Here is a 25,518-nt window from a genome sequence, read left to right as displayed (position 1 = left end):
CACGGCCCCGGGGCTTGAGAAGGAAGGCCTTCTGGTCCTCATCCTGCGCTCCTGACTTCTGTCCCACCACAGGCTCCTGAGACACTTCCGTCCCAGAATCCTGCCCTGGGCTTGCCTTCTTTTCACTCTGCCCAGGCATCTCAAGGAGGGCGCACTTGGCAGTGGGCGGACGCTTCCTGCTCGTCCAGGACAGTCCAACGAATCGCAGAGGGTCTGTCCCCCATCTCCTAGTGCCAGCAGAGTCCCCAAGTCACAGGGGCAACCAGAAACACATTTCCCAGTGCCCCGAGGAGGTGAGCCCCCCCAGCACCACCGCTTAGACCTCCACCCACTCCAGGATCTCATCAAACCCAGATCAGGATGGTCTTGTCCCTGCCGGTCTGTTTCCACATGATGTCGTCGCACACTGTTCACAGGAGACAGCAAAGAACCTGAGACACCACAAAGGGGACCAGGCATCGCAATGCTCAGCCACATGTCGAGCCTGTCCTGAGCTCGGCCTGCAGCACACGCCCCAGCTCCAGCAGCTGCAGGTTCGTTGGGTGAAGCCAAATAGCGACGACAGTCTGGATCCTGCCATGCTTAACAGGGCCATGCTCCCTCAGTAGGAACTAACTCAGACGCTGGTCGTCTGCTTTACTCAAGATTTTACGTTACACCTTTGAGGACTGGAAACTCTCCCCTGGGGAGCACGCTAAGAAGCCGTCAGTGGAGAGTCACTCTCAGAGACCAAACACTGGAAGGTCAACAACAGGTGCACAGAAGGAAACGGGCTGCGTGAATCTTGGACTTGGGATTTTAAAAAGGCTGTGTCTGAAAGGTGTGTTCCAAACCAAACCAAATAAACTCTTGTTCTGTAAGTTACTATGATACAGACACAGGATGATCGCCTGGAAGCTGAACATTCCTAGTTGAAACACATCATAAGAGAGATCAGGTATCACACAGGCAGCTATGCAAATTAAAACACTGCATTTCAAGTATAAAGGAAACAAAAATGTAAAGGAGAAGGATATTTCTCCATCTTGCTTGTTTTTTTGTTTTATTTTTTTGGTGAGGAAGACTGGCCCTGAGCTAACATCTGTGCCATCTTCCTCTATTTTGTATGCAGGACACCACCACAGCATGGCTTGATGAGTGGTGTGCAAGTCCACACCCCGGATCCAAATCTGCAAACCCCAGGCCGCCAAAGCAGAGCGTGTGAACTTAACCACTATGCCGCCGGGTCAGCCCCCTTTCTTTATCATTTAATGGAGGCTGATAAGTTTCTGAGCTTTGTTTTAAAAATAAAAAAGAGACAAAAATATCCAGATAGCCTCTTAATATAAGCTACTATAGAAATGAAAACTTTTTAATAAACTCATGGAAGATTTAAATTCTGTAAATGATTAAAATTAAAGTAATAAAATTTTAAACTATAATTTAAATAAGATGACTTATTTCAGGATTAACCAATTATGGACATTTTTATCCCCATTTTATAGATAAAGAATGGGCTGGAGAGGTTCAGCAACCTGCTCAAGGTTATCCAACGACCAAGTAAGCAACGGCCGGAGCCCACACTCCTTCTGAACCTCGCTGACACACGAGCCGTGCTGTCTGTCGAGGCCCAGACCTGGAGCGTCCTCTGTTCAAGAGCTGTTGTGCTCCTGTTGGAATTTACTACAAGCTTCCCCTGGAGTTTTCATACACTGTGAGAAGCCACTGAGGGCCATGTGGTTCACAGCACAACCCCAGAGAGGAATAAAAACACGCCTCTGCAGCTCTCAGAAGACATATTCTGGTAATTAAAATCACCACTCACATCTCACACTCATCAAAACGGTAGTAATTCTTCATAGCATCGTATCTAATATGGAGCTTTGTTCTCATAGTTCAACCAACGCGCAAGTTAAAATGAACCCGACTCATTGTGAAATTCAAATGCCTCCCGAACACGGACACACCATCTACGGCTCGAGTTCTGCCCTCTTTGCTGAAGGGGAAAAAGAGATTTTCATTTCTCTTACCCAAACTGGCAAGACTGGTTCCAAAAGGACCAATGGGCTGAACGTGGGCAACCATCCAGCTTCTGAAAGAGGATTCCATGCTGGGGTGCCCGCCCACACCTGCGCCATAGCCCTCGGCCCCCACAGGCCCAGTGGGCCCTCGAACACGTGCTTTTAAGTATCCATGTCAACAGCAAGCTTGCTGGGATCTCTTCTGGTGGCAGATCTGGCTTCTGAGGTTGTACCACCATCATGAGCTATTTGGAGACCCCGTCTCCCACAAGCAGCTCCCACTCACACGCTAATGCATTCAGCACAATGTTCAACCCTGTAGTTAAAAGGAAAATCCACCTGCCCACAGTGCCGGAGCCAAGTGACAGGAACATGGTGTCATCACTGTCCACTCGGCTCCGCCGTGAAGGGACAGGTGAGCAACATGCAGATTCACAAGGAACCCTCCCCAGGGACAATCCAGCTTTTGCAGCCCCTAAAGCTGTACAACTTGCAGGCCTCTAAGAAAAAATTCAGCACAAAAGCAAATACTTAAGTGAGAAGCAAGCAAGGAGCCTTGAAGCTTAACCTTCACTAGTTGTGCCGTCAACCCACCTCTGGCCCAATCTCATAAAATGGCCAATAGTCAATCCATTCTGACCAACGAAATGGCAGCTCTCTAAGGCCCAGTTTAGTCCTGGGCTGGCACAGGGCTCCAGCACAGGCTGCGCGGGTCACTCAGGGCATATAAGACTCACCACGGTGTACAAACAGCTTCTTGCAGTCATGAAAAATAATAATAATGGAGACTCTTCCCATAATGCTTAATGTTAAGTATTAAGTAGAATATTAATAAGAATATTTAATAAGAATATTAAGTAGGGAAAACTACAGAAATCGTTATGGTCACCATGAGTGTATTTTTTAAATAACATTTACATATATGAACAAAGACAAGAACGTGAAAATGTAAACAAAGGTAATTTTTGTATGTGAACGGTAGGACTGTGAGTTACTTTTTTCCCTCCCAACTAAACATTGTTCTATTATTGCATAACTCATAAAGGGGGAGAGTGAGGAGACGGGGTGGGAGAGAAGGCATGGAGAGACCTCCGGGTGACCGTCTGCCGTGACAATCAATCACACCCTCAGCATCTGTCTACACGTCAACACCCTGAACCGTATCTTCACATTTACTTCAAGGAAGAAAGATAAAAACCAAAGGAATGAAGAAGACACTGGACACCTCTAACCACCTTTCTTCTGTGAGAGCACAGACAACGGTCAGTACGCACCGTCCTGGCACAACCAAGGCAACCCGACGTGGACTTACTTTCTGCTGGCCTCACAGACGTCCGTAATATTGGAGAAAAGATGGTGACTCTCTGTTTTGGTCATCGTATCGCTCAGCTCCTTAGAATTTTTAAACATTCGTATCAAGATCTCCAAGCTGAGTAAATAGGAATGTTCAGAGGATATGACTTCAAAGATAGCCTAGGAAGAAGGAAAAAGAAACCTATCTTAATTCTCCTAATTGAAGAACTGAATATAGCTCTAATAATTCTGCTATAAGAATGACATAATATCTTGAAAAGTACAAAAAGATAAGCCTTTAAGCACTGCATCACCAAACCAGTGTCTTTGCTTAAGGCGCACATATTCAAGTTTCGAGAAGCAGGGTCTGCGCCCATAGTGTGAATACGAAGAAATGAAAGCAACGTGGATGACCCAAAACCGCATCCTGAGGGCATCTGTGCAGAGAGGTGGGATCTTGGAAGGAAGCTAGGGCATGTCCTGACATCTCAGTGCGATACCACTTAATCTCTGGGGTCATCTCGTCCAGCCCTGCTTTCAAAGCATGCTGCTCTGGGACAGGAAGCATTTATGGCCGTCACTGGGATTCAGAGAAAATTTCTCACAAACACATTCCCTCGCTGCCCTCTCCTGCAGGCCCTTCCTCTCCTTATGTTTTAATGTAACTAATTTGCAGTCAATAACGGCAAATATTCTGGTGTATTCAGAGAGTGTGACTGGAGCCTCCCTCAAAAGGCTCTTATGAGCCACAGGAATTCCTTCATATAAACTCATACAATGGAAAGGAATTCTGTCCACTGCCACCCCCTCTGCCCTTGTCAGTGTCTCGAGAAGGAGCGAAGGACCCTCTGTGGAAACTCTTGGTGTCAGGCACGCAGTGGTTTACCTGATAAGCATGCAATGATGATGCAAAGCCAACCCACAAGTGTGGACAGGCGCCAAGGCCCTGCGTGAGGAATTGGTCTAGCTCCTTAAGGAAATCAACCTCAGGCCCTCCAAGAAGGGCAGTGTGGGAGAATTCCTTCTCAGGGAGGGGTGGTGAACGTCCTCGCAGGCTGCAGACTCACCCCTCCCCAGGAACACAGGCACCATCACTTCGGCCTCCAGCACTCCCAGCTCCCCCAGCTCCAGCCCTCGGCCCAAAGGAACAGGTGGCTGTTCCCAGAAGTCCCTGAGCTCTGCCGACAGGGGAGGATGGGCAGGGGCATGCAGACGCCCAGCTGTGGGGGTGGGCCACGTTTGTAAGTCGGGTTCCTGGTGCTAGTCTCAGTGCTCACCTTCCTTTCCCAGGGGTTTGGGAAGTCTGACTTAAATGTGCTGGGCCAGGGTTGGCCGTGCTCCAGGGGGTAAAGTGACGTAACCACCCAATGAGTAAAGAGGAAGGACGTTCAGACTCTACTCACCTGTGTCTCGTGTAACTCTAGTCAACCAACACAGTTATCCCAGGAAAAGTAACACAAACCAAAGACAACCTCTCTGACCAAAAACAGTGGATTTCAGGTTGTCGATGGACATGGTGCCTTGGAAGGGCTGAAAATGTTTTCAAAAGCAAAGGTTTTGTAATCAAACCCACAATACTAAGACTGGAACCAAAAATATGATGGCCCATCAATTGATGAATGGATAAAGATGTGGTATATATACACAACAGAATACAACTCAGCCATAAGAAATGACGAAATCTTGCCATTTGTGACAACACTGATGGACCTTGAGGGTATTATGCTAAGCGAAAAAAGCCAGACAGAGAAAGACAAACATCCTATGATTTCACTCATATGTGAAAGATAAACAATCACATAGATAATGACAACAGATTAGTGGTTACCAGAGGGGAAGGGGGCAGGGGGAGGGCGAAAGGGGTAAAAGGGCACATGTGTATAGGAACAGATGGAAACCAGACTATTGGTGGTGAACACGATGCAGTCTATACACAAGTCGAAATATAGCAATGTACACCTGAAATTTATATAATGCTATAAACCAATGTGACCTCAATAAAAAAAAAGATATGATGAACTATAGAGAACAGATGACATGAAAAGATGAATAAGTGGTAATTTAATAGTAAGTTTAACATAATAATTGTCGAAACAACCAACAAGAGAGCCATCAACTATTTAAAAACAGATCAGGTTAGACCGGCTGAAACAGCTACACAGGAACAGAAAGTGGGCCTGGTTAGATCTGCTGCTGTCATTACTTTCTATATCACAAATCTGAATAAATATTTTCAAAATACAAGGGAAATAGAACAGGACAAATAGAAAACATTTAAAGAGCAGACGTGTCTGAATGGGGTTAGGATGCTGGAGCTGCTCTTGAATTGCCCCCAAGGAGAGAGAAACATCATTTACACTGCAGTGTTAACAGAGAAAAAACACACCACCCATTGCCATCATTTGGAGGCCAGATTTAACAACCAAAAAAAGTGGTATTTATAGAATGGAATACTACGTAGTGGTGTGAATGAATGATCTAGGTTAATATGCATCAACACGGGTTAATCTCAAAAACAATGTTGAATGTAAAAAGTAAATAACCAAAAAGCATGTTCAGAATCCTGTCACTTACCTACATTTTAACACACACACAAGTATCCATGCATAAATATCTGTAATACATGATTTAAAGCCACAGCATGGACGGATACACATCAATTTATAATTCTTCCTTCCTGCCTTGGAGGAGAAGAAGGGAATGGGACTGAGGAGGACAACACAGGACTCCTACTTTATTGAAAGTCTTATTTTCTTTACTTTGAAAAAGTCTGGAGAAAACATTATAAATGTGATACATTCGTTAATTCTCAGTGATGAGTATACCAATGCTATGTACTAATCTTTTTATAAATTTAAAAAATTGGCACTGTAATGTGCCATATATTTTTGCATTATTCAATGCCAATGAAATAAGACAAGGACACCTGGAGTCCTTGGTGGAATCAACGTGCATGCACGTACACGCACAAACGTATGTATATCCATACTGAATCACGTGAGGACAGGCGGGAAGCACGTGGAGAGCTGCACAGTACTATTCCAAAGAGCAATTTTCTTAAACCGCATTTATTTAAACTTCAAGTTGTGGAACCCTATTATTATCTCTTTCATTTTTCATTAAGTAAACTTTTATTCTGCTATAATTAGACTTACAGAAACCTTGCACAGAGGGTTCAGAGTCCCTGTTCCTTCACCCAGCCTCCCCAAACTAGGGTACGCTATACTTTGCAGACGAACATACACACTTTATTCAGATTTCACCAGTTTTCCCACCAATATCCTGTTTGAGTTCCAGGATCCAATGTCTGTTTCATTTTTCAACATATTTCTTCTAGTTTAAATGCCTGGACCAGGAGCTCTGTTAAGTTAAAATGACATTGGGATATTTAACATATTCTTCTGGGGCTTATGTGTCGTCTTATTTGGCAGTGACCGCATACTGCTTTTGTGAAAAGGACAGGATGAACACAGTTTCAGAGGCATGCGCAGAGCGGGTGCACACGCAGGGAGCTCACACACTCGGGCTCCGCTCCGGGGACACATACCTCCTGCCGCTTCCTCTCCTCCTGACTCGCTGTCTGAGATAATCCATTTCTTCTCACCTGGGGAAAAAGCAAAATAAAGTTGGGCTCCTTTACTTTAACAAACAATTTCTTTACTATACTTTTCAAAAGTGAATTAAGAGAAATTATGCAAAATGTTGAATTCAGCACATTAATTTTTGGGTCTCACATCCCTCAAATACCATTAATCACATTAATAAATTAGCATAGTGCAACAATAAACCACCGAGAAGTGTCCGGAACACGATCCTATCAGGGGACTTAGTCTGTTCTAGTCTTAGTTCTGCATGTCCCCAAAATACTCACCCCAGTAACCTCCCAAATCACGAACGAAGAAACCCAGCAGCAGAGATGTGCAGCCACGGCTCCGAGCGCTTACCCCCAGGACTGCACCTTCAAAGAGCAACTTCAACCTCATTTCCCAAAGACTCCACGGAATACCATGCTCTTTATAAAAACCCAGTCAAACCAAAACAACAAAGTCCCCTATTCGCCCCAATTTCAGCACGTTTAATTCTGACAGATACACACGTTAACCTGGTCTTCTCTGGAGAGGCGACAGCCCCTGCAGGAACCGAGAGCATCGTCAGTGGGTTCTGGGAGTGAGGCAAGGACCAAGGGCTGAACCATGGATGCCCCACCTCAACCACCACACGCCGTCACCTATTATGGCAGCTCCCACCATCACCATTTCCGACCCAAGATCCGGGCAGAGTGCCAACACCACGAAGGGACCCGCTGTCTCCTCGGGTGTCCCAGGCACTGCGTCTGGCGCAGGAGAGACATCCGGGTTCTCAGTCAAAGACTACATGAGCACAGGTAGGAGAACGTGAAGCCCGGAGCGCTCATCCTGCGCCCACAGAGGAAGAGCAGCAAGAACAGGCCGCCCCACGTGAGACCAACACGCAGAACACAACACGCGTCTTCAAGCGTGTCCGCTGTCATACCTCCCAAAACTCTCAGAAACCATGTCCCAGACCCACTTTTAGGTTGACATCTCAAAGTTTTCATCCTAAGTTTAAAGAATTTTAAAGCTGTATTTTCCTACTACACTCTTCCAAAAGCATCCAAAGGAATATAAAAACCACAACAATTTGATATCAGCCACCATCCATTTAAAAATGAACCAGTTTTCCCTAACAGTTGGAGACTTTACGTCATTCTTCTTTCTCCTGTGAATCTCATTTCTATGTCAATTTTCCTAACGTAATTCTATGCGTTAGGGTATCTTATTGGTCACCCTACCATCCTTTGACACAAAAATACGTTTTTAAATTTAATTTTCTAAAATGTCCTGTGACACTGAGCTTTAAGTATAGAAGACACTTTCCCAGATAGTGTAACTACCACAAATATCATCAATAAGCTATGATCAAAACAACACAGTTACTTCCAACTTTGATGCCTTAAGCCCTACAAGTAACACATTACTGAGGAGCCAGCTCTTAGTGAGAGGGGTTATGGCGGCTCCAGGAAAGGCGGCTTCACGGGAACCAGCATCCCACGCCGACCCCTTTGCCCTGCGCCCCGAGGTCTGACCCCTCGGGACAAGGCAGCAGGGAAGACTGGAGCCGGGGGAGAGAGGCCTCCTTCAGGAAAACGGCAGCCGCCACTGTGGAGGGGGCTGGACAGGCGACCTGGCATGACGGGCACCGCAGAGGCAGTCTCAGCACCAGGAAGGAGCAGCCGAGGCCCAAGGACCTGGAGTCGATCCTCACAACCTCGCCGCCCACCTCCACGGGCGCCCAGGGGTGACGCACCCCAGCACGGAGACTCCACACTGAGCCGCCGTGGAAGTGAAGACAATTCCACGGCACTGTCTTCAGGGTGGTTTCGGGGAAAGTTAGAAAGCAGCACAGACGCAGCGAGAGTCCTGTCAGCCGTCGTTACTGAACTGCGTGCCAGGAAACATGCCCAGCATTTTACACCCCTTCTCCACAGAACCCTCACAAAACTCTAGGAAGTCGATCCTCTTCTTATCCCACTTCACAGATGAGGACGACACGGAGGCTGAGGATCCCAGACCACAGCGAACGGGCAGCGGGGCCGGGATCCGCGCGCATGCCTGGCCAGCTCCAGGGCTCGCGCTCTTCGTCAGGGTCTTCCACGGGGCCCTGCTCTCAGGACGGGCACCCGAGGTGTGCCCAGGGCTGGGTGACCTTCACTGAGACCCCTTCCGATGCCAGTCTATACCACGTCCCCCTACGTCCTTCTTCGCCCGCCATACTGTGGAATGTTCCCAGCCTGACCCACCATCCTGACTCTGGGTCAGCCTGTCGGCAAGAATTCCAGGCTAAAAGGCTTCCTCATCCACTTTCCTAAGGGAGGAGCCCGGCCAGAAGAATGCATCTGTTCAGAGCTGCTCCCATTTGGTTAATCCTGAGCAGCAACTCACACAATTTCCTGCCTGACACAAAGTTCTGGCAGATCCCTGTGCCCGCGCCAGGCCCACAATCTCCACAGGTGAGGTCAGCAGCAAGGATTTCCACGCCACTGGCACATCCACCCCAACCACTGAGCTCAGACCCGGAAGTCTCAAGGGGAAGAGAAGAACATGTGGGCCGAGAGACTACGCCAGCTGGTCACTGAGGCACGAGGAGCACTTCATCCTGTCTCAAATCCCAGCCACAGGAGATGCTCTTCTGGGGCGACGAGAAGGCAGTTTTGAAAAAGAAGTCATGCACTGTGTCACATCTTTACTAACACTAATGCAAACACAGGACAAAATATTCCTGTAACCAGAAAGTCATTAGGAAGAAACCAGCAGCCCGTACAAAACCACTGACAGAAACGAGACTCCAGGAAGTGTTCTTGGATCAGAATGAAGAAAACCAAAGTGCGGCTCATTGGGGAGCCAACAGGCTTGCTCTGGAGAATGAGGACAAACCGGCTCCTCCTCCCGCTGGCAGACCTCCGCTCCAGGGCCCAGCCCGCCCGCCTTCACACGCTGTGAGGGCAAGCTGCACACGCCCTTCCTCCAGAGCCAAGAGGACTCCCTCTGTGCCCTGGGACCTCCGTCCACAGTCAACTCAGTTACAGAGGACCCAAGAGCAGGTGCCTGCAGGTGGAAGGTCCAGGGCAGGCAGTTCAGAGACTGAGGAGCTGGGAGGACGAGACCAGGGAAAGAGGGAGGTGGCAGTACACACAGAGGGCCCCAGGGAGATGGGGATGGCAGGGCAGAGCAGACGGGAGAAGGAAGAGGCTGGCACAAAGCAGGAGGTAGAATCAGGGAAGGAGCTGGGGGGGGGGAGGGGGGGAGGGGGGTAGGGAGGGAAGGAAGGAAGCAAGCAGAACCAACACGGGCAAGTGGCTAACAGTAAACACCTCTGGGGATGTTCAAATTCAAAAGCAGCGACCTCTCAGTCACCAGGCAAATCACTGGAAGACACAGGCCTTTTTTGGCATGAAAAAAGTGTGAGTACAAAGCGTGTGTTTACACCTACAGTTTGAAAGTGGGCGTCTTTTTGCAGTTTGCACACTTTCACTACAAGAAGCTAAAGTCTTATCAATTCCTCACATTTCTTCAGCGCTCCCCTTGTTTCCACGTGTGGAAAGAGAAAATACTATTCCAGCTTCAAAAACTGATTCCTCTCTCGCTATCTGAAATGAAATAAAGTAAAGGTGGGCAGGCTCCTCTCTCATTTTCAGAATCCATACCCCGTATGGGAGCCCCAACCGAGCACAGACGGAACACAGGCTGCCACAGCACACTCCTCCAAGGGCCTCCCCTGACCTCGCCGGGCCTCCCCATTCCTCACGGGTCCAAGTGTCTTCTGTAACGACGCCATCAATACGTGGAATTGCCACAGTAGTTTAATGAAACACTAAGAGCTGGACTGTTTTGGGCTGTTTTGTATAATCTAACCAATTCACAGAAGTGTTCCCATCTTGCCAAGGCAGAGGCCAGACTCTAAGGGGAAAGCGTGAACGCATGTCAGCATCCTCAACATTTTAGGTGGATAGGAAGTGATTCAAATAAAACAACAGAACTGACAAAAGTTAACAAACGTGAGCAGATACATGAGGCTTGTAAAGACAATGAATGCAAAGGACTCGCTAATGTAAGAATGCGTTTAAATTCATAATTATAAATTACATTTTTACTACTGTAATCAGTATGGAAATTCTTCACCCGAGCTTTGCACCCATATATTCTCCACGTCCAAATGAGACAAATTAGCAATTGGCTAAAACTAATGAAGCACAGCACAAGATACTTCATCTGTGGATAGGACATTGTCAAGTTAGACCCAAAACGTAGTTTTTGAAATTTATAAAAGGGTAAACTCCCTAAAGTATAGGCCCCAAGTTAATTACTAGGTACTCCATCTAAACTTCATGGGGGCCTTCCTCTCCACTCCTTGCAAGTCTGGCATTCTTAGATGACTATCCCAAGAAGGGACAGGCGGGCTCCGGGCAGAGTCCATTCCTGGACTCGCCAGTTATGGGCGTTTCTACCCCTGAGAGAATCCACAAACTTGTGCAATATTCCTGGGCCTCTGACTCCACCGCCTGGGGTCGGTTCTGAGTTGAGCTCTCTAAGCCCCAGGGGAGCCCGACACTGCCATTTACCCAGAGTTTACCAAGCGGGCACAGCGGCCACGTGCCTGTGGGGAGGGCCAGCACTGACAACGCCAGTTCTCAGCACCCAGGGGTGAACGGGACATGGCGTCGGGCCCTCGAGACTTGATCAGTTTGTGGATAAGATGTAGATCACACTCCTGCAAGTCTCCCCAGCCAGGGAAACCAGAGGGAGGGGCCCAAAGACCCACCCACCAAAGGGCTCAGAAACGTAGCTGCTGAAACTCAGATCAGATGTTGGAACCCAAGACCGCTGGGCTCCGTGAGGCGCCAGCGCGCACCGATGCCCACCTGAGCTGAGAGCTTCACGCAGGCCCATGTCTGCCCACTGCTGAAACCAGCTGGTCCTGCGGGCCTCCAGGGACTCCCTCTTCACGGCTCCTCTTCCCAAGAGCTCAAGAGGGAGGGATGGACCGCACACAAACTGCACCCCTGGACACAATCCCTCGCAGCTCTCAGCACAGCCCCACCAGCTAACAGCCGCCCCAGAACATCGTCTCCAAGGGCCAGAGGCTGAGTCACCAAAGACCACGCAAACGAGGCCAAGAGGGGACAGTGTCCCACCCTTAGGAGGGTGGGAAATAGACAGAACACCATTTTTCCCTTTCTGTAAAAGGAGAGGGAGAAGACAATGGCCCATTTCATAAAATCATACGTTTAATTTAAAAATACGTCAAGGAACGTGCCAGGGCCTCCCAATTCATTTGTTCCGCAAATCCATCTCCCCTCTGACCTATGTGATTAAGCTCAATTCTACAACCCTCACAAAGTCCCTGAGTCTCCACACACAGCAGGTCCTCCGCTCCCGGAGGAAAACCTCGGGTCTCCTGGGAGACGGCAAACTCAGACACGCAGGCCGGCCGAGCCTCTGCTTCTGTGTGGCCTGCGTCACCTCGCAGCAGAGCCAGTATTCCCGAAGGACCCCAGACTGTTTCAGGACACATCGAGACAAGGGGAGCAAACCAGACAGATACCTAAATGCACAAGCAGAAGCTGCGCTCGGATGCCGCAGGAGGTGAGCGTGGCCCCCCAGGCCAGTGGCTCCTGACTCAGCACCCCACTGGGCCTCTAAAGGCTTCCCACAATACCCTGTGTCACAGGCCCACCACGGCCAGAACCTTCTAACATCGAAACCTGGCAACACCGCTGCAGGGGGGCACTGTCCCTACTTTACAAATAGAAAACAGAATCGCAGGGAAGTCATTAGCCCCAACAAGTGGCAATGCAACCAAGCCCAGGCCAGCCTGTCTCCCCCAAGGCGGAGCCTGACCTGGTGGCACACGGCCCCCGAGCACATCTGGACTTCCTGGTGCCATCCGCTAGACTGAGGTCCCCCTGAGGCCCAGAAGCCGCCCCTCTCCCAGATCCCCAGCTCCTGCTGCAGGGAAGGCCACACCACCTACGGGCACCTGGCACCGAGCTTGTGGGTCTGTCCTGACGCTTCTCCCTCTGAACAGATCCCCGCACTGGCTCTCATCACCTTCACTCCCCGCTGGGCCTCCAGCCGGGACCCAACTTCATTCCTTCTCTGCCCCGAGATGAGCAAGAGATGTACTTCTCCTTTGCCCACCAACAACTCGGAGAAGAAAACGAAGCTAGGACGCGCAGGAGAGCCAAGGACACAGAAGTGGGCAGGAGGAAAGGGAAACTGACTTCAGGGGAAAAGGGCATGTTTACACAGTCGTGCAGGAGACGCGAGCAGCTGTACACAGCCGGGTATTCAGTGAGACGCTGCCGGGCAGGCCAGACCAGGACAGCGAGCGGGTGGCGGGAAGGCTGACAGGCGAAGCAGACTGACATCGTGCTCGGTTCTGTAACGTGGAGAAGGAACCTGTTTTACCGCCGTAATTCAGAAATAACCGCCTTAAGGAGCCTAGTCAGCTTTAATTTTTAAACTGAAAAACTAGGAACAAACTAATGACTAACAGGAAACGAGTGACAAAAACCAAACCTCCACCTCCTGATGAAACACAAAACGGGCTTCATGAGGCTGTGCGGAAGGTTTCCTGAGTGGAAAGCCACTCATAACATGAGCAAACAGGCTACGGAACAGCAGGTTCAATGACACGAAAAGATATTCACAACATTGGTGGGAAAATATGGGTAACAGGACAATATTATTCTACTAGTGAGTTTTTCCTTAAAGGAAAAGAAAAAGTCTATGTACACATTAAAAAAAAAAGATCTGGAAAGTTACACATCAAAATGTCAACAATGATTTGGAGGAGGCAGGGATTTCAACTAATTTTTCTTTTCTTTTTTTCTATTGGTACTTTTTGATTTTTCTATAATAAACATGTCTTGGCTTTGGAATCAAAGCATCATCATTTTTTTCTGTTTTTTGGTGAGGAGGATTGTCGCTGAGCTAACATCTGTGCCAATCTTCCTCTGTTTTGTATGTGGGACGCCACCACAGCATGGCCGTGCATAGGTCCGAACTGGTGAACCCTGGGCCACCAAAATAGAGCATGCAAACCTAACTACTATGCCACCAGGCCAGCTGCAAAGCAACACTTTTAATAAAAACTAAAATATGTTTCAGAGTCCTCTCTCAAAAAAGAAATCAAACAAGTAGGGCAGACAAATAGAACTGTCCAAGGATGCCAACATCACCTGTGCCCCTTTGTGGCTGTCCACAAGCAAAGCCAGGGAAGTGGGAGGTGACCCCAAGCAGACAGACAGAAGACATAACGTAGCTGAGGTCAAGGAGGCAGCAAGAAAGAGAATTTCAGTCCAGTCCCGACATCAGGGCCAGGAGGCAGACCTGGAATGAGCGATGGCGGGCAGGTGTGCAAGCGCAAGCAAGGCGGGCTGGCGGAGCTGGAACAGAGGTGGCCGCCATGGCACAGAATGCAGGCCTGAGTTAGGAGGGGCCGCCGGCAGAGAGGTCAGGGGCTCCTCCTGCAGAAGAGTTTGTAAAGGTGGTGCCAACATCCCAGCGGCCTTTTCAAGTGTGTGTGGCAGATGGAGAGGAAGGATCACTCTGAAACAGCAGGCTGCTTACAACAACCCTGACACTCAGGTTAGTTTCTTGGATCTACAATAAAAAGCCAACCTGAGCAAGACCAATTCCAGGCACAAGGGTAAGGAGGTGAACTGGCTCTGCCGTGTGTGTGCCGTCCAGAGCAGCAGAGGAGGAGGTCGTACTGTCAGGGGAGGTCGTACTGTGAGGGAGTTCGCACAGATCCCAAATGGCTCTCCGTCGCCTCTGCATCCCGCCTCCTCCAGCGCACCCCTCCCTCCCTCCGTGCAGCAGCCCAGCAGCTCCAGTCACTCCCTCTGAGAGGGCTTCTCCCTGTGTCACTCATTCTGGCCCTTGTCCTGCAGCCTTCCAGACATTCGCCTCTCAGTCCTCGAGACCAGCCTCTCAGCTCCCGCAGGCAGGCACGGGGTGGGGCTGGCTTTGCTCCTCGCCACCACAACGCAGGGGAGCACGACGGACTCTGGAGTCAGACACCAGTGCTCTTCAAACCACAAATTAAAACCTCCTCATGACGGGCAACACACAGTCCATGAATTTCTGATCATCATCTATTTAAATGTGACAAACAGAAAATACGACAGTGCACCACAAGTATTAAGGTCACTTCTGCTTTGTAAAACTTCTGTTTGACACACACACACACGCGTGCAAACACACATACTGGGTTTTGAGGTGAAACACATTTCTCGTTATGTCAAGCCACGGACGGAGACCATGGCTGCAACATCAGCTCCGCGAGTGTAAATGTACACAAGATATGCCAGTCGTGTCCCCTGACACTCTCGCAGCCCTGACAAGAAGCATGTCGTACTCACAGCTCCTATGAAGGCAGCAGCCCAGGGCAGCCACGTTCCACACCCGATGCCTCGTGGAGGCCGAGCTGACGGGAACGAGCTGGTTAGCACCTGGCCAAATAACAGTGAATGTTTAATTGACCTATTAAGTGTGGGCGGGGGGAGTGGCTGAGCCAGTAAGATCCCACACGACTCTCTCTCAGGAAACTCAACGGGGTGGTTACACACGGAAGCTGGAGGGACAACATGGGCGGGGCAGGGCCCTGCCAGGGAACCTCAGGTCACAGTTACTCGGACTCAGAAACTCTGAGTGCCCAGGGGCTCTCAGGAGAAAAGACGGATGCCGAGAAAAGGGAAAATAAGCTAATTCATGAGAGGATGAGAGCCAGCAGGTGGACAGTCGCTGAGTCTCACTACTGGCCAAGCACCAGAGGGAAACACGGTCCCTGTTCTCCCAGAGCCCGAGGCACATGCACCCATTATTCAGGGGAACACAAGGCGCTGTCCCAGGTCACCTCAGGGCCCTAAGGAAACAGCAGGAGAGTGACCGCAGTGAACATCACAGAGTCTCAGGCACCTGGATACAAAGCAGAGAACTAGCACTGGCCCTCGTGGCACTGTCACCAGGACCCCAGAGCCCGCAGTGAATGACCTGGTGCACCGCGAGTCCTCTGCAAACGTCTGGTCAATAACGGAGCTGTGTGTAAGCAAATCAACATCTCAACGATCCCACGGCCGGCCCAGGGCTCCAGCTCTGCTGCGGTCAGCCACCACACAGCCTGCGCACAGAGACTTGGCCCCAGGTGGACACGGGGCTCCCCGCATCTCCACTGAGCAGACAGCCACCACAGTCCCTGCACGTCGCCACCAGCAGCAGGCTCCTGCCACCCCAGATGGGGACTGCGGCAGGACTGTGTTACTGCAGCTGGACGGCAGCAGGACTGACCGCCTCGCCCACGGGGAAGGCGAGCTGCACCTCCTCTCACCAGCAACAGTCCCTCCCTCTGCAGAGGCGGTCCACCCCTCCACAAATAACCCAGTGCAGACACTGAATGCCACAAGAATCTCAGGACACTGGAGGACAGGCTCATCACGCAGAAAACCAACAGGCTGCAGGTACTCTGGACAAACTGACACAGTCTGAGAAACAGAGTGTTAAGCACAGGCCCATATTTCAAGACTCAACAGTAATTTTGATGGTGATGGCGCCTCCAATCCTCGCAGAGACAAACCGCACTATGGGTGTGGCCCTGAGAAACAGTCCCAGCACGGGACTAAGGGGGGAGGCGGCACGCGGGACACCGTTAGCCCAAGAGGCAGACACCAGCATCTGACAGATGGTCCCACAGCCCAAGCTCAGCAGAGCGTCCGCCACAGCTGCTCCGTACCCCTCAAGGAGCAGCCTGCTCTCCTCTTCTCCAGCCACACTGCGTCCGGCAGCTGCTCCTCTTCCTGGATGCATCCCACCCGCCTCCCCAAAGAAACGCCCAGGGGAGAGGGAGGCTGTGATTCAACTTGATTTCACTACGCAAAGAGCCACCGCGGGCGAGCACAGTTCTAGCCCACGAAGACGCCAAGTTCCCCAACGTACCAAAGACACTTATCCAATGCAGGATGCAGCCAGAGAGCCATCAAGAACTTTTCTTTTAAAATAAAAATTAAAGACAGCCTCCAAATGGCCCCTACATAGGAAACTTCCTGGCCGTTCTGACTGCTGAGTAACTTTCTCTTCCTTCACTTGCAGGATGAGGTGTCTGCATCTCCTCCTTTGTTCATAAACTCATCAGGGGTTTGCTGCCAGCCTGCTGTGAGTCGGGCACCATGTCCTGTGCTGTGACAGAGCAGAAAACAAGACAGACAAAAGCCCTGGCTTCAGGAAGCTTTCAGTCCAGTGGGAGATGGACAATTAACAAAAAGAGGAAATCACACAGCATGTTAGAAGGTAAGCGTCACGGACAGGATGAGAAGTGTCAAGGGGGTGGTCAGGAGAAAGCCATGAGGCCCACTGGAAGAAGAGCTCTGCAAGCTGTGGCAACAGCACCTGCAAAGGCTCTGAGGCAGACCTCACCTTGCATTTCAGGCACATCAGTCTGACTGAGCAATGAGCAAGACAGGACAGCAGGAGATGAGCCCAGAGAGGAAACCACAGGCCAAACCACACAGCCTCACTGGCCACTGTCAGGCTTGGCCTTCACTCTGAGTGAGCTGAGATATCACTGAGGGTCCAGAAAAAAAAAGACAGCATCTTGGTATATTTTAAGAGGATCACAAGTCAAGAATCTGATTACACAGCGGCTATATGAAGAAGACCAAAGGGATGTGTCTGCGCAGGGAGCCAGGCTGGGAGCGCACGGATGAGCCACCTCCGTACCAGACAGGGCGGCAGCAGATGAGCCCGTCCTGAAGCAAAGGCAACGGACTCCACGGCAAACCAGGCGAGGTGGCCGGAGGAAGGGAAGAGCGCAGAAGGCTCCCAGGCTTCCCCCCTCCCGCCCCGGAAAGATGGAGGGATACTCTGCCAAGGTGGAAGGGTGCCATGGGGGGGGCGGTCGGGGCGGGAGGGGGTGATGGGAAGCAGGCTGTTAGGTAAATGCTGAGACTCCGATGGGATCTCGGAAAAGCAGCTGCATGCCGTTGTCTGAAGCCCTGGGGAAGGCCCAGCCTGGAGACAGACACTCGAAAGCCATCAGAGCATAGTCTGTGTTCAAAGCCACAAGACTGGACGAGATCACCAGCTGAGTGCAGACAGGAGGAGGAACCCAGGGACCCCACCACCTGGAGACGGCGCCAGAAGCACCGACTGTACTTTCACTCCTCTTACCTACCATCGCCCCAAAGGTCATGGATGTGACATTTCCTCTGCCTGGGACGCCTCCATCCTGCCCTGGCCCCACCACCTGCTTTGTTGACACCTCACTGGATACTCCAGCGATGGCAGCTCTTGTCCCTTCCTTTGCCACCTTCCCTCCACTGACAGCTCCTTGCCCAGGCAGGTGCCCCCACCTAGGACCTTGGAGCCACACAAACATGTCCTTCAGGGAATTAACAGAGCTGTAATTCCGCCATTTATGTACGGGATTATTGGATGTCTGTGCCGCCACGCAGCGCATCTGTGAGGACCTGACAGCTGGCGGGGTCTGCTCTGCTCCATCTCCAGTGTCCAGGGCAGGCCTGGTGTGGGGCAGACCCTCCATCAAGACTAGACGGATGAAGGAATCACTCTTCACCCTCTCTCAGGTTTCTGCTCCATGAATGAATAAGACCCTCTTTGTCTGGCTCCCAGGTCTAGGTTTCTGGTTGAAATGCCTCCTTTTGTAGTTCTGCCAACCAAAATTAACCATCCCTGTGCTCACCTCCTCCCACGTTCTTGGAGCACCTGTCTGTCTGCTCCCTGCCCCCCGGGGGCACGTTCACACACCCCCACATTCTCACATCCCATTGTCCTCTCAGGAGACAACACAAATGTCAGCACATCTGCCACTCACTGCCCTTAATTACTCAGCTCTGAGGAGGGCAGTCTCTTCCCCCCAATCTAGACACAGTCTTCAGAAGGGGTCATAGAATTTAAGTTCCAACACTGTTATAATTCAGAGAAAGAAAAACTTCCAAAGGTGATACGAACAACACGGAAACTGCACAACACATGGAGAGCTACAGAAAGGTGCTCCTAGCATTAGGAGATAGAGTCAAGAAATAAAATACCCTCCAACCGAAGTGAAAAAGCAAAAACTATACACAAATATCGACGTGTAGACTGTGTGCACATTTTTCTAAGGGGAACAGAGAGTCCACGGCTCAAACATCTATCACATCCTCAAAAGCCCCCAAAAGAAGGACAGCAAGACGCACGCCCACCCTACAGAACAAGGCAGCGGCTGGAAAGAACACTGAGGGTTGTCATGTGGACAGGAAACGATTCATAGGACACGTCGTTCAGAAAAAACCATCTGTAGGATCTGTGCGGTATATTACTCACACAACCACACATAATCTTTACTTTTTCCTTAAACGCATACACGTGGATTTTGAGAAGAGCATTACCAAATTGAGAGCAGCCTCGCCACAGAGAAGGGGAGAGAAGCTGGGACTGCAGACACGAGAAAGAGACTTCAGGCTTATACAGAATGTTTAAGTCCTTTTTACATGGAGAACGTGTCAGAGGGGCCCTGCCTGGGGTCTCAGGTCCAGCACACGCACCTCCACGTCTGTTTACAAAGACACAGCATCCAGGAGACCTGCTGTCCAGCTTCAGAGGGTGGACACTGTGTCTGAAGCCCTGACTCACTGTTTACACCACGAGAACCAAAAGTGAGCCCGACATGAAAAATGAGAATGCTGTTTCTATTTTTTAAATACAAAAGACAGATATGGTAAAAGGCATTAACCACCATCTAAGGTAAGAAATAATTTCATGAGACTGCTGTATCGCAAAACGTAAATGGAAAATTATATGACTGAAGAGATTATTTTAAGCAGCAAGTGACTGAAAGACAACTGAAAATTCAGACAAGTGTGAAAACCCAAGGGAAAAGAAGGAAATTTCTATGACCACCAAATGCATTAAGCATTCCTGCAAACAGAACGATATTCAGGTTTATTACATCTGCTGAGCTCTAATTTTTAGCAGAAAATACTATGTCTCACATAAACACCCTGTAAATCCTAAAAGAATAAGTCCCCTCAGATGGAACTGCCAAGACTCCAAAGTGTCTGTTATATTTTCAACGGAGTAAAATTATATTTACAATAAGACGGCCATTTTTCAGATCGTCCTTTTCATTTGGCAGCTCCAGAAAGTCGTCCAGGGGCCGCCGCTGCGCCTTGAAGCCGCCTGGCCTCCAGGCCCGAGGCCCCGACTCCAGAGCCCGGAGCACGGCTGCAGGAACACGGGGAAACTAGAGCCAGCTCCTGAGAAGGAGCCTGAAAACCCGGGGCGAACTGAGGAAACACGCTCAGAAGGAAGACCACCGACCAAGCCATGAGTCAGCGCGCGTGGGGAGGCAGCCAGGAACAGCCGGCACTCTGTGCCAGATGCCGGCACCTGATCCTCCCAGGAACCTGGCCTGTCAAGGTGACAGAAATGACAGAAACACATCCCAGAGCAGACACATGGGCCAGGGCCCAGCTGCGAGGGCAGCTGAGTGCTACCGCAGAGCTCGAAGTAAACCCTGCTCTCACAGCAGTCACGTGCAGCTCACACGGCCAGACGGGGGTCACAATGGGGGCAGCAGCTCCCACAGAGACCCGTCCTTCAGGCCCGGAGCCCTGTCAGCACTGCCGGGACCCGCCAAAGGACGGGCCTCAGGGAACCCCTGGGCTCACCGGGCCTGCAGGTGCAGCCAGCTGCACACCTGGCACAGGGCACACCGGCACTCAGGTCCACCAGACTGAAAACCCCATCAATCCTCCTCTTCAAACCCACAGGCTCTCCCAGACATCCAGAGACTGTTGGCTCAGCCCTCACTCTGCTGTTCTGGGTGGGTCTCGGGCGCTGTACCTGTCTCTAGAGGTCAAAGATGACTCTCCAAGTTCACAACCTCCACTCCCGTCCACTTACAGCCATCCACAACCTGGGGGCCGCAACCGCGGCCTGAAGAGCAGCACAGCTACATGCCCCAGAACAAAGACGACCTGCATCTCCAGTTAGGAGTTGATCTACTTACCTGACAACCGAGTGAGGGAAGAGCACGCCTTTCACCACCCTATGACATCAGGAGCCCGGCTGTGTGCCCAACAAGAGGACACGCCACCTCCACACAGAGGCCACCACCACTATTGCCTGCCCTAACTCACTGGGCCTCCCAGAGACTCGGGGCTGCTGGCCTGTCCTGATCCTAAGGAGCCCCAGTCACAGGCCCCTAGACCCAGTCCTCATTCTGCTCCCTCATTCCTGGACAAGCACGCCCCTCTGCGGGCCTGTCCTCAGCAGTGAGAAGAGAAGGCCCGTCCGGGAGTGTCGTCAAGGAAACCGGAGGAGCCACACGGTGAACTCAGCCGCAGGACACCAGGGGCTGCGGGCCTGAAGCCCCAGGGAACGGCCACACACTGCGAACGGCAGCCCTTCAGTCTCCGTGCGCTGCAAGTGCCCACAGTCAGCCAGGAAGGAAAGTCCCATCGCCCCAGGAGGCCACCAGGTGTTTGCAACAAAGATGAGAGATTTTTAGGAAATAAGACAACCAACAGCCGCTAACGCACACATGTGCTCACGCCCCTCCTGCATGGACCGTCGAGGCAGATGCCAAATGAAGACCTGAACCTCTGCCAGAACACACAAGCTGACTCCTCCTGGGATCCAGGGCTTCCTCGAAGAAGGGTCCTGTGTTATAGTGACTTGTGCGCAATTAGCGGGGGCCACGCCACTAAGAGAGGCATGGGTAGATGACGCAAAAAAATGAAAGCACACGTTTCCTGAGACCTGCCCGACACACTGCAGCCCCCTACAAGGGGGGCCAGTGCAGGCGGTCAGACAGAGAGACGGGGTGCTGATCTCACGGAAAAGGTCCTGACCGTTCACAGGCCACGAGGCCTTCTCTAGGGTCCTAACTGCAAACCGGACACGCTGACTCCTGGGCTTCTGAAAAGGGAAGACTGCTCTTCACCCTTGAAGTATCCACCTTCCCCAAAGTCAGAGCTGCCTGCCCTTTCTGGTGGACAGAAAACCCACTTGGAGAGGGGAGCAGAGAGCTGCAGGCCAGCAGCGGCCTCTGCGGAGGCAGGAAGTGCAAGAGGGCTGCAGAGGACAGAGGCTTCCAGGCCGCCCAAAACACAGAGGCCCGAAGGGAACGTGCTCCAATGGAAGCATTTGCTCAGTCCAGGTGGCGGGTTCCTGGAAGTCTGCTACACATACTTATTTTTCAATTTTTATGTATGTTTCAAGTGCTTGAAAATAAAAAATTAAAGTATAATGTTTTACGTGTGAAAAGGAAACAAAAAACCAGAGAAGACGCAGGCTGGTGCCTGAACAACGCAAAGTGGCGGAGTCCACACTCGCGGCCCTGATGAAGGGGCACCGCCGGGCAGCACAGTGAACACACCAGCCTCCTGGGAGCGCGCAGCTCCAAGACAACATGCGCCAGAGGGGAGCCCGCTGTACGGCTGCACCTGTGCACCAGGTAGCCGTCTGAGTCCAAGCTGGTTCACGGAGGGCCTGGCGGTGCACCGACCCTTTGGCAAATAAGATGCGCGCCCGTATCTGCAGTTGTACTGGGGAGAGCAGCCCTCTCCGAATCGCACGTGCGTTCATCAGTCTAAGCGGAAGCCCTGTGCCAGGAGCCTCAGCACAGCAGCTCACTCAGCACTGGAGCTGGACGGGGCAGGGCCTAAGGACACAGAGGCACACTTCTGCTTGGCGTTCGGGGAACAACGGCAGGATGCAGGCCCACGCTGACACCTGCAGCTGCCGCCACACACTTGGCAACCCACAGCTCTCCTCTCGAGGATGCTCCACCACATGGTCCATGCCATCACCCAAGGGCAGCCTCCCCGGGCCGCCCTGGCCTCCGTGGGCCTCGTCACCAGCTGTTCCAGCACTCGCTTTGGTGTACTCGTATCATGAGACCATTAGGTTTGGGTATAAGGCCACCAACATGCCAGTTCTGAGGACAGGCGTTACCACCTGCCATGTGCAAAAGCCATAAAAATATCACAGAAGTCGCAACCTGTTAGCACAGGGGCCAAGTCGGACCCGCAGATATTTTGTGGGGTTCACACAACATTTTTTTAAAACTTGAATTAGGATAACACACATACAAGTCTGGATTTCTGTATTCTCTTTTCTAAATCTCAGATCTGGCCACACCGGGCCCGTCTGAGCGAAGCAGTCGCAGCTCAGTGACATCAGGCCCGTTCACCACGGTCCCCCAAATCCCGTCTCCACACTCACCAGTGGCACCGCTTCACACCACTGGTCCTGACCTTGTAGGCATTTCAATCTGACTTAATCTTAAGGGTGCCACACCCTGGAGGCACTGAAAATGAACAGATTCTCCTCACAACCAAATTAGGGGGTGGGAGGAGACAGAGAGAAAAGGTTTGGTTTCTAGAATTCTGAATCCCAATACAGGGCAGGAGCGGGGAGGAAGAGCCTGGACCAGAAGTCAGCCCATCACACCCCACGGTCCTGGTGTGAGTGCCAACATACACAGCTCCTCTCCTTATGCTGGTGGGCTCCCAAAACATAGGGGATTCCTGGCGCTGAACAAGCTCATTTCAGCTCATCTGGGAATGGCTTCCACTCCCTGGCTGGCGAAGGACTCACAGAGGCGGGCTGGCTTTTTCTGACACAAGGCTCCCACCACCCAAGCCAGCCATGGGGGTTCCTTTCCACCTGGTGATGAATCCACCAGATGCCCACAGATGCTGTGCCCAAGCTCCTGTCAGGGACACTGAGCACCAGCGGAGGAAGAGAAATTACAGCTAAACACAAAAGACATGTGAGGCAGAGGGGAGAAAACTACTCACCAACACAAACATAAGCGTCAGACACCTGCCCATGAAAGATGCACAGCGGGAGACGGGACAGGACACCATTTATCAATACATATGAACTTCAAAAAATACAAATGTGTCTAAAATAAAATTTTCCAGGAAGAACCAAGATGAGCTCCCTATTGTGCACTGACACACACAAACACACACACACACGTATGTGGAGGGAGAGACATAATTATGATAAAGTTCAGGGCACATTAATGTCACCACTATACACACACTACATGAGAAAAACAAAGCAAGAGAAGACACGGAGTTGAAAGAGTTTCCAGAGTCCACGGTCCCTCAGGTTCAAGGCACCTCGCTCCATCAGAACCTAGTTTTCCTGAGGAGAAGCATCGAAGCCCGCCCTCTCGCCAGTGCCCACAGAGTCCCAAGAACGATTTCACTGTCTAAAAAGAACAGTCTTTCTCCTCAGGGTTCCGGGATCATTGGTAGGAAAACTAAAGCCACGTCCGGGCGTCATCTCCACAGTGTGGTTTTCAGCCCCGCGGGCAGAGAAGGCGGCAAGGACTCACCGCGGAGAGCTGGCTCCACGTGGCCCTCAGTGGCTTGGGGTGAACCACGATACTCTCATCCGACTTCTGCCCTCTGGGCTCTGACTCTTCATCAGAGTCAATGTCAAGCGCCTTTTCTTTGTAGTTCTGATACAGGACCGCGTTTTCTGCAGGGAGAACAAACCCACAGTCAGTAACCGCCCCCGTCGCGATGCTGCTTTTCCACACAAACCTCTGTACTTGCACCACGTTTGGCCTCCAGTTCAATAAACAACAGAGACAAATGGGTTTTGTCACTGAAGAGGAATTACCAAAAAGTCACTTCCTCACTCACACAGCTCTGTCCCAAATTCCTCTGCCGGGGAGGGGAGGGGCTGGACGTGAAGTGCCAACCGAAGCAGTTTCCGGGTCTGTCCCCACCCGTGGCGGACGGTCATGCCCACAAAATCACTGTGTTTCAGGTTAAACTGAATTCAGTCCGCACCGCCCCTTGAAGGCCCATCTATTTAACACACTCATCCATCTTTTAACACACGCCTACTGTACATCTACAATGTGCCAAGGGCTGGGAGCACAACGGGGAACAAAAGACACTTCTTGCGCCCTCACGAGCTAAAAGTCCAGTGAGAAAAACAGCCAAAGTCACTCATTCCCTTATTCATTCAACGGATATTTAGAAAATGTCTACCAGATGCCACCAACTGCTAGGCCTGGGGTACAACAGTGGACAAAAAAGAAAAATCTGAGTCTTCACGCAGCTGACACCACAGTGAGGACAGAAGGACGGCAGATAAACGAGTAACTTCTACAGCGTGTCAGGTGCTGGCAAGTGTCATGGAGAGAAACAGGGCGAGAGCTACCAGTGCATGTAGATCCTAAATAGGATGGTTCAGGAAGGCCTCACTGAGGTGACATTTAAACAAAGACCTAAAAGAGGTGAGAGAGCAAGGCAGCTGCACAGCTGGGGAGAGGGCATCCCACCAGGGGAACAGCAAGTACAAAGGCCCTGGGGCAGGAGTCTGCTTGGGATGTCTCTATGTACAAGGAGAGGCGAGGGGGCCTGTGTGGCTAGAACAGGGTGAGGGAGGGGGACCACACAGGAGATGGGGCTGGGAGTGAGCAGAGAGCAGACCAGGCAGGCCTGGCCTCAGTACCACTGAAGGGACTTTGGTTTTTACTCCAAGTGGGATGGCAAGTCATTGCAGAGTTGAGGACACAACGATCTTGCACGAGTACCTACCTACAGAGTGACTCAGAGAGAGGTGCTCTGAGGACAGACTGTCCACAGGGTGTGATCTGGTCTAGGGGTCAGAGA

The 25,518-nt window shown here is 51.1% G+C and overlaps 1 protein-coding gene across 4 annotated transcripts in view; it reads right to left on the bottom strand.

Moving 5' to 3' along the window:
• ARHGEF26 (Rho guanine nucleotide exchange factor 26) overlaps window positions 1-25,518 on the bottom strand; it is a 113,605-nt gene that overhangs the window by 82,928 nt on the left and 5,159 nt on the right. For all 4 annotated transcript variants that reach the window (XR_011527661.1, XR_011527662.1, XM_070577671.1 and 1 more), the window contains exons 3-5: window positions 24,225-24,370; window positions 6,841-6,897; window positions 3,313-3,473 (exon numbers count right to left, since the gene is read on the bottom strand). Coding sequence is in view for 2 of the 4 variants with exons in the window: in XM_070577671.1 (XP_070433772.1) it covers window positions 3,313-3,473; window positions 6,841-6,897; window positions 24,225-24,370 (364 nt within the window). In the remaining 2 variants the exon portion in view is untranslated. The remainder of the gene's footprint in view (window positions 1-3,312; window positions 3,474-6,840; window positions 6,898-24,224; window positions 24,371-25,518) is intronic.

Source organism: Equus przewalskii, chromosome 15, assembly GCF_037783145.1.
Source record: "Equus przewalskii isolate Varuska chromosome 15, EquPr2, whole genome shotgun sequence".
Classification (NCBI taxonomy): Eukaryota; Metazoa; Chordata; class Mammalia; order Perissodactyla; family Equidae; genus Equus; species Equus przewalskii.
Note: the sequence above shows the minus strand (reverse complement) of the source record. Positions and strands in the feature narration are given on the sequence as shown.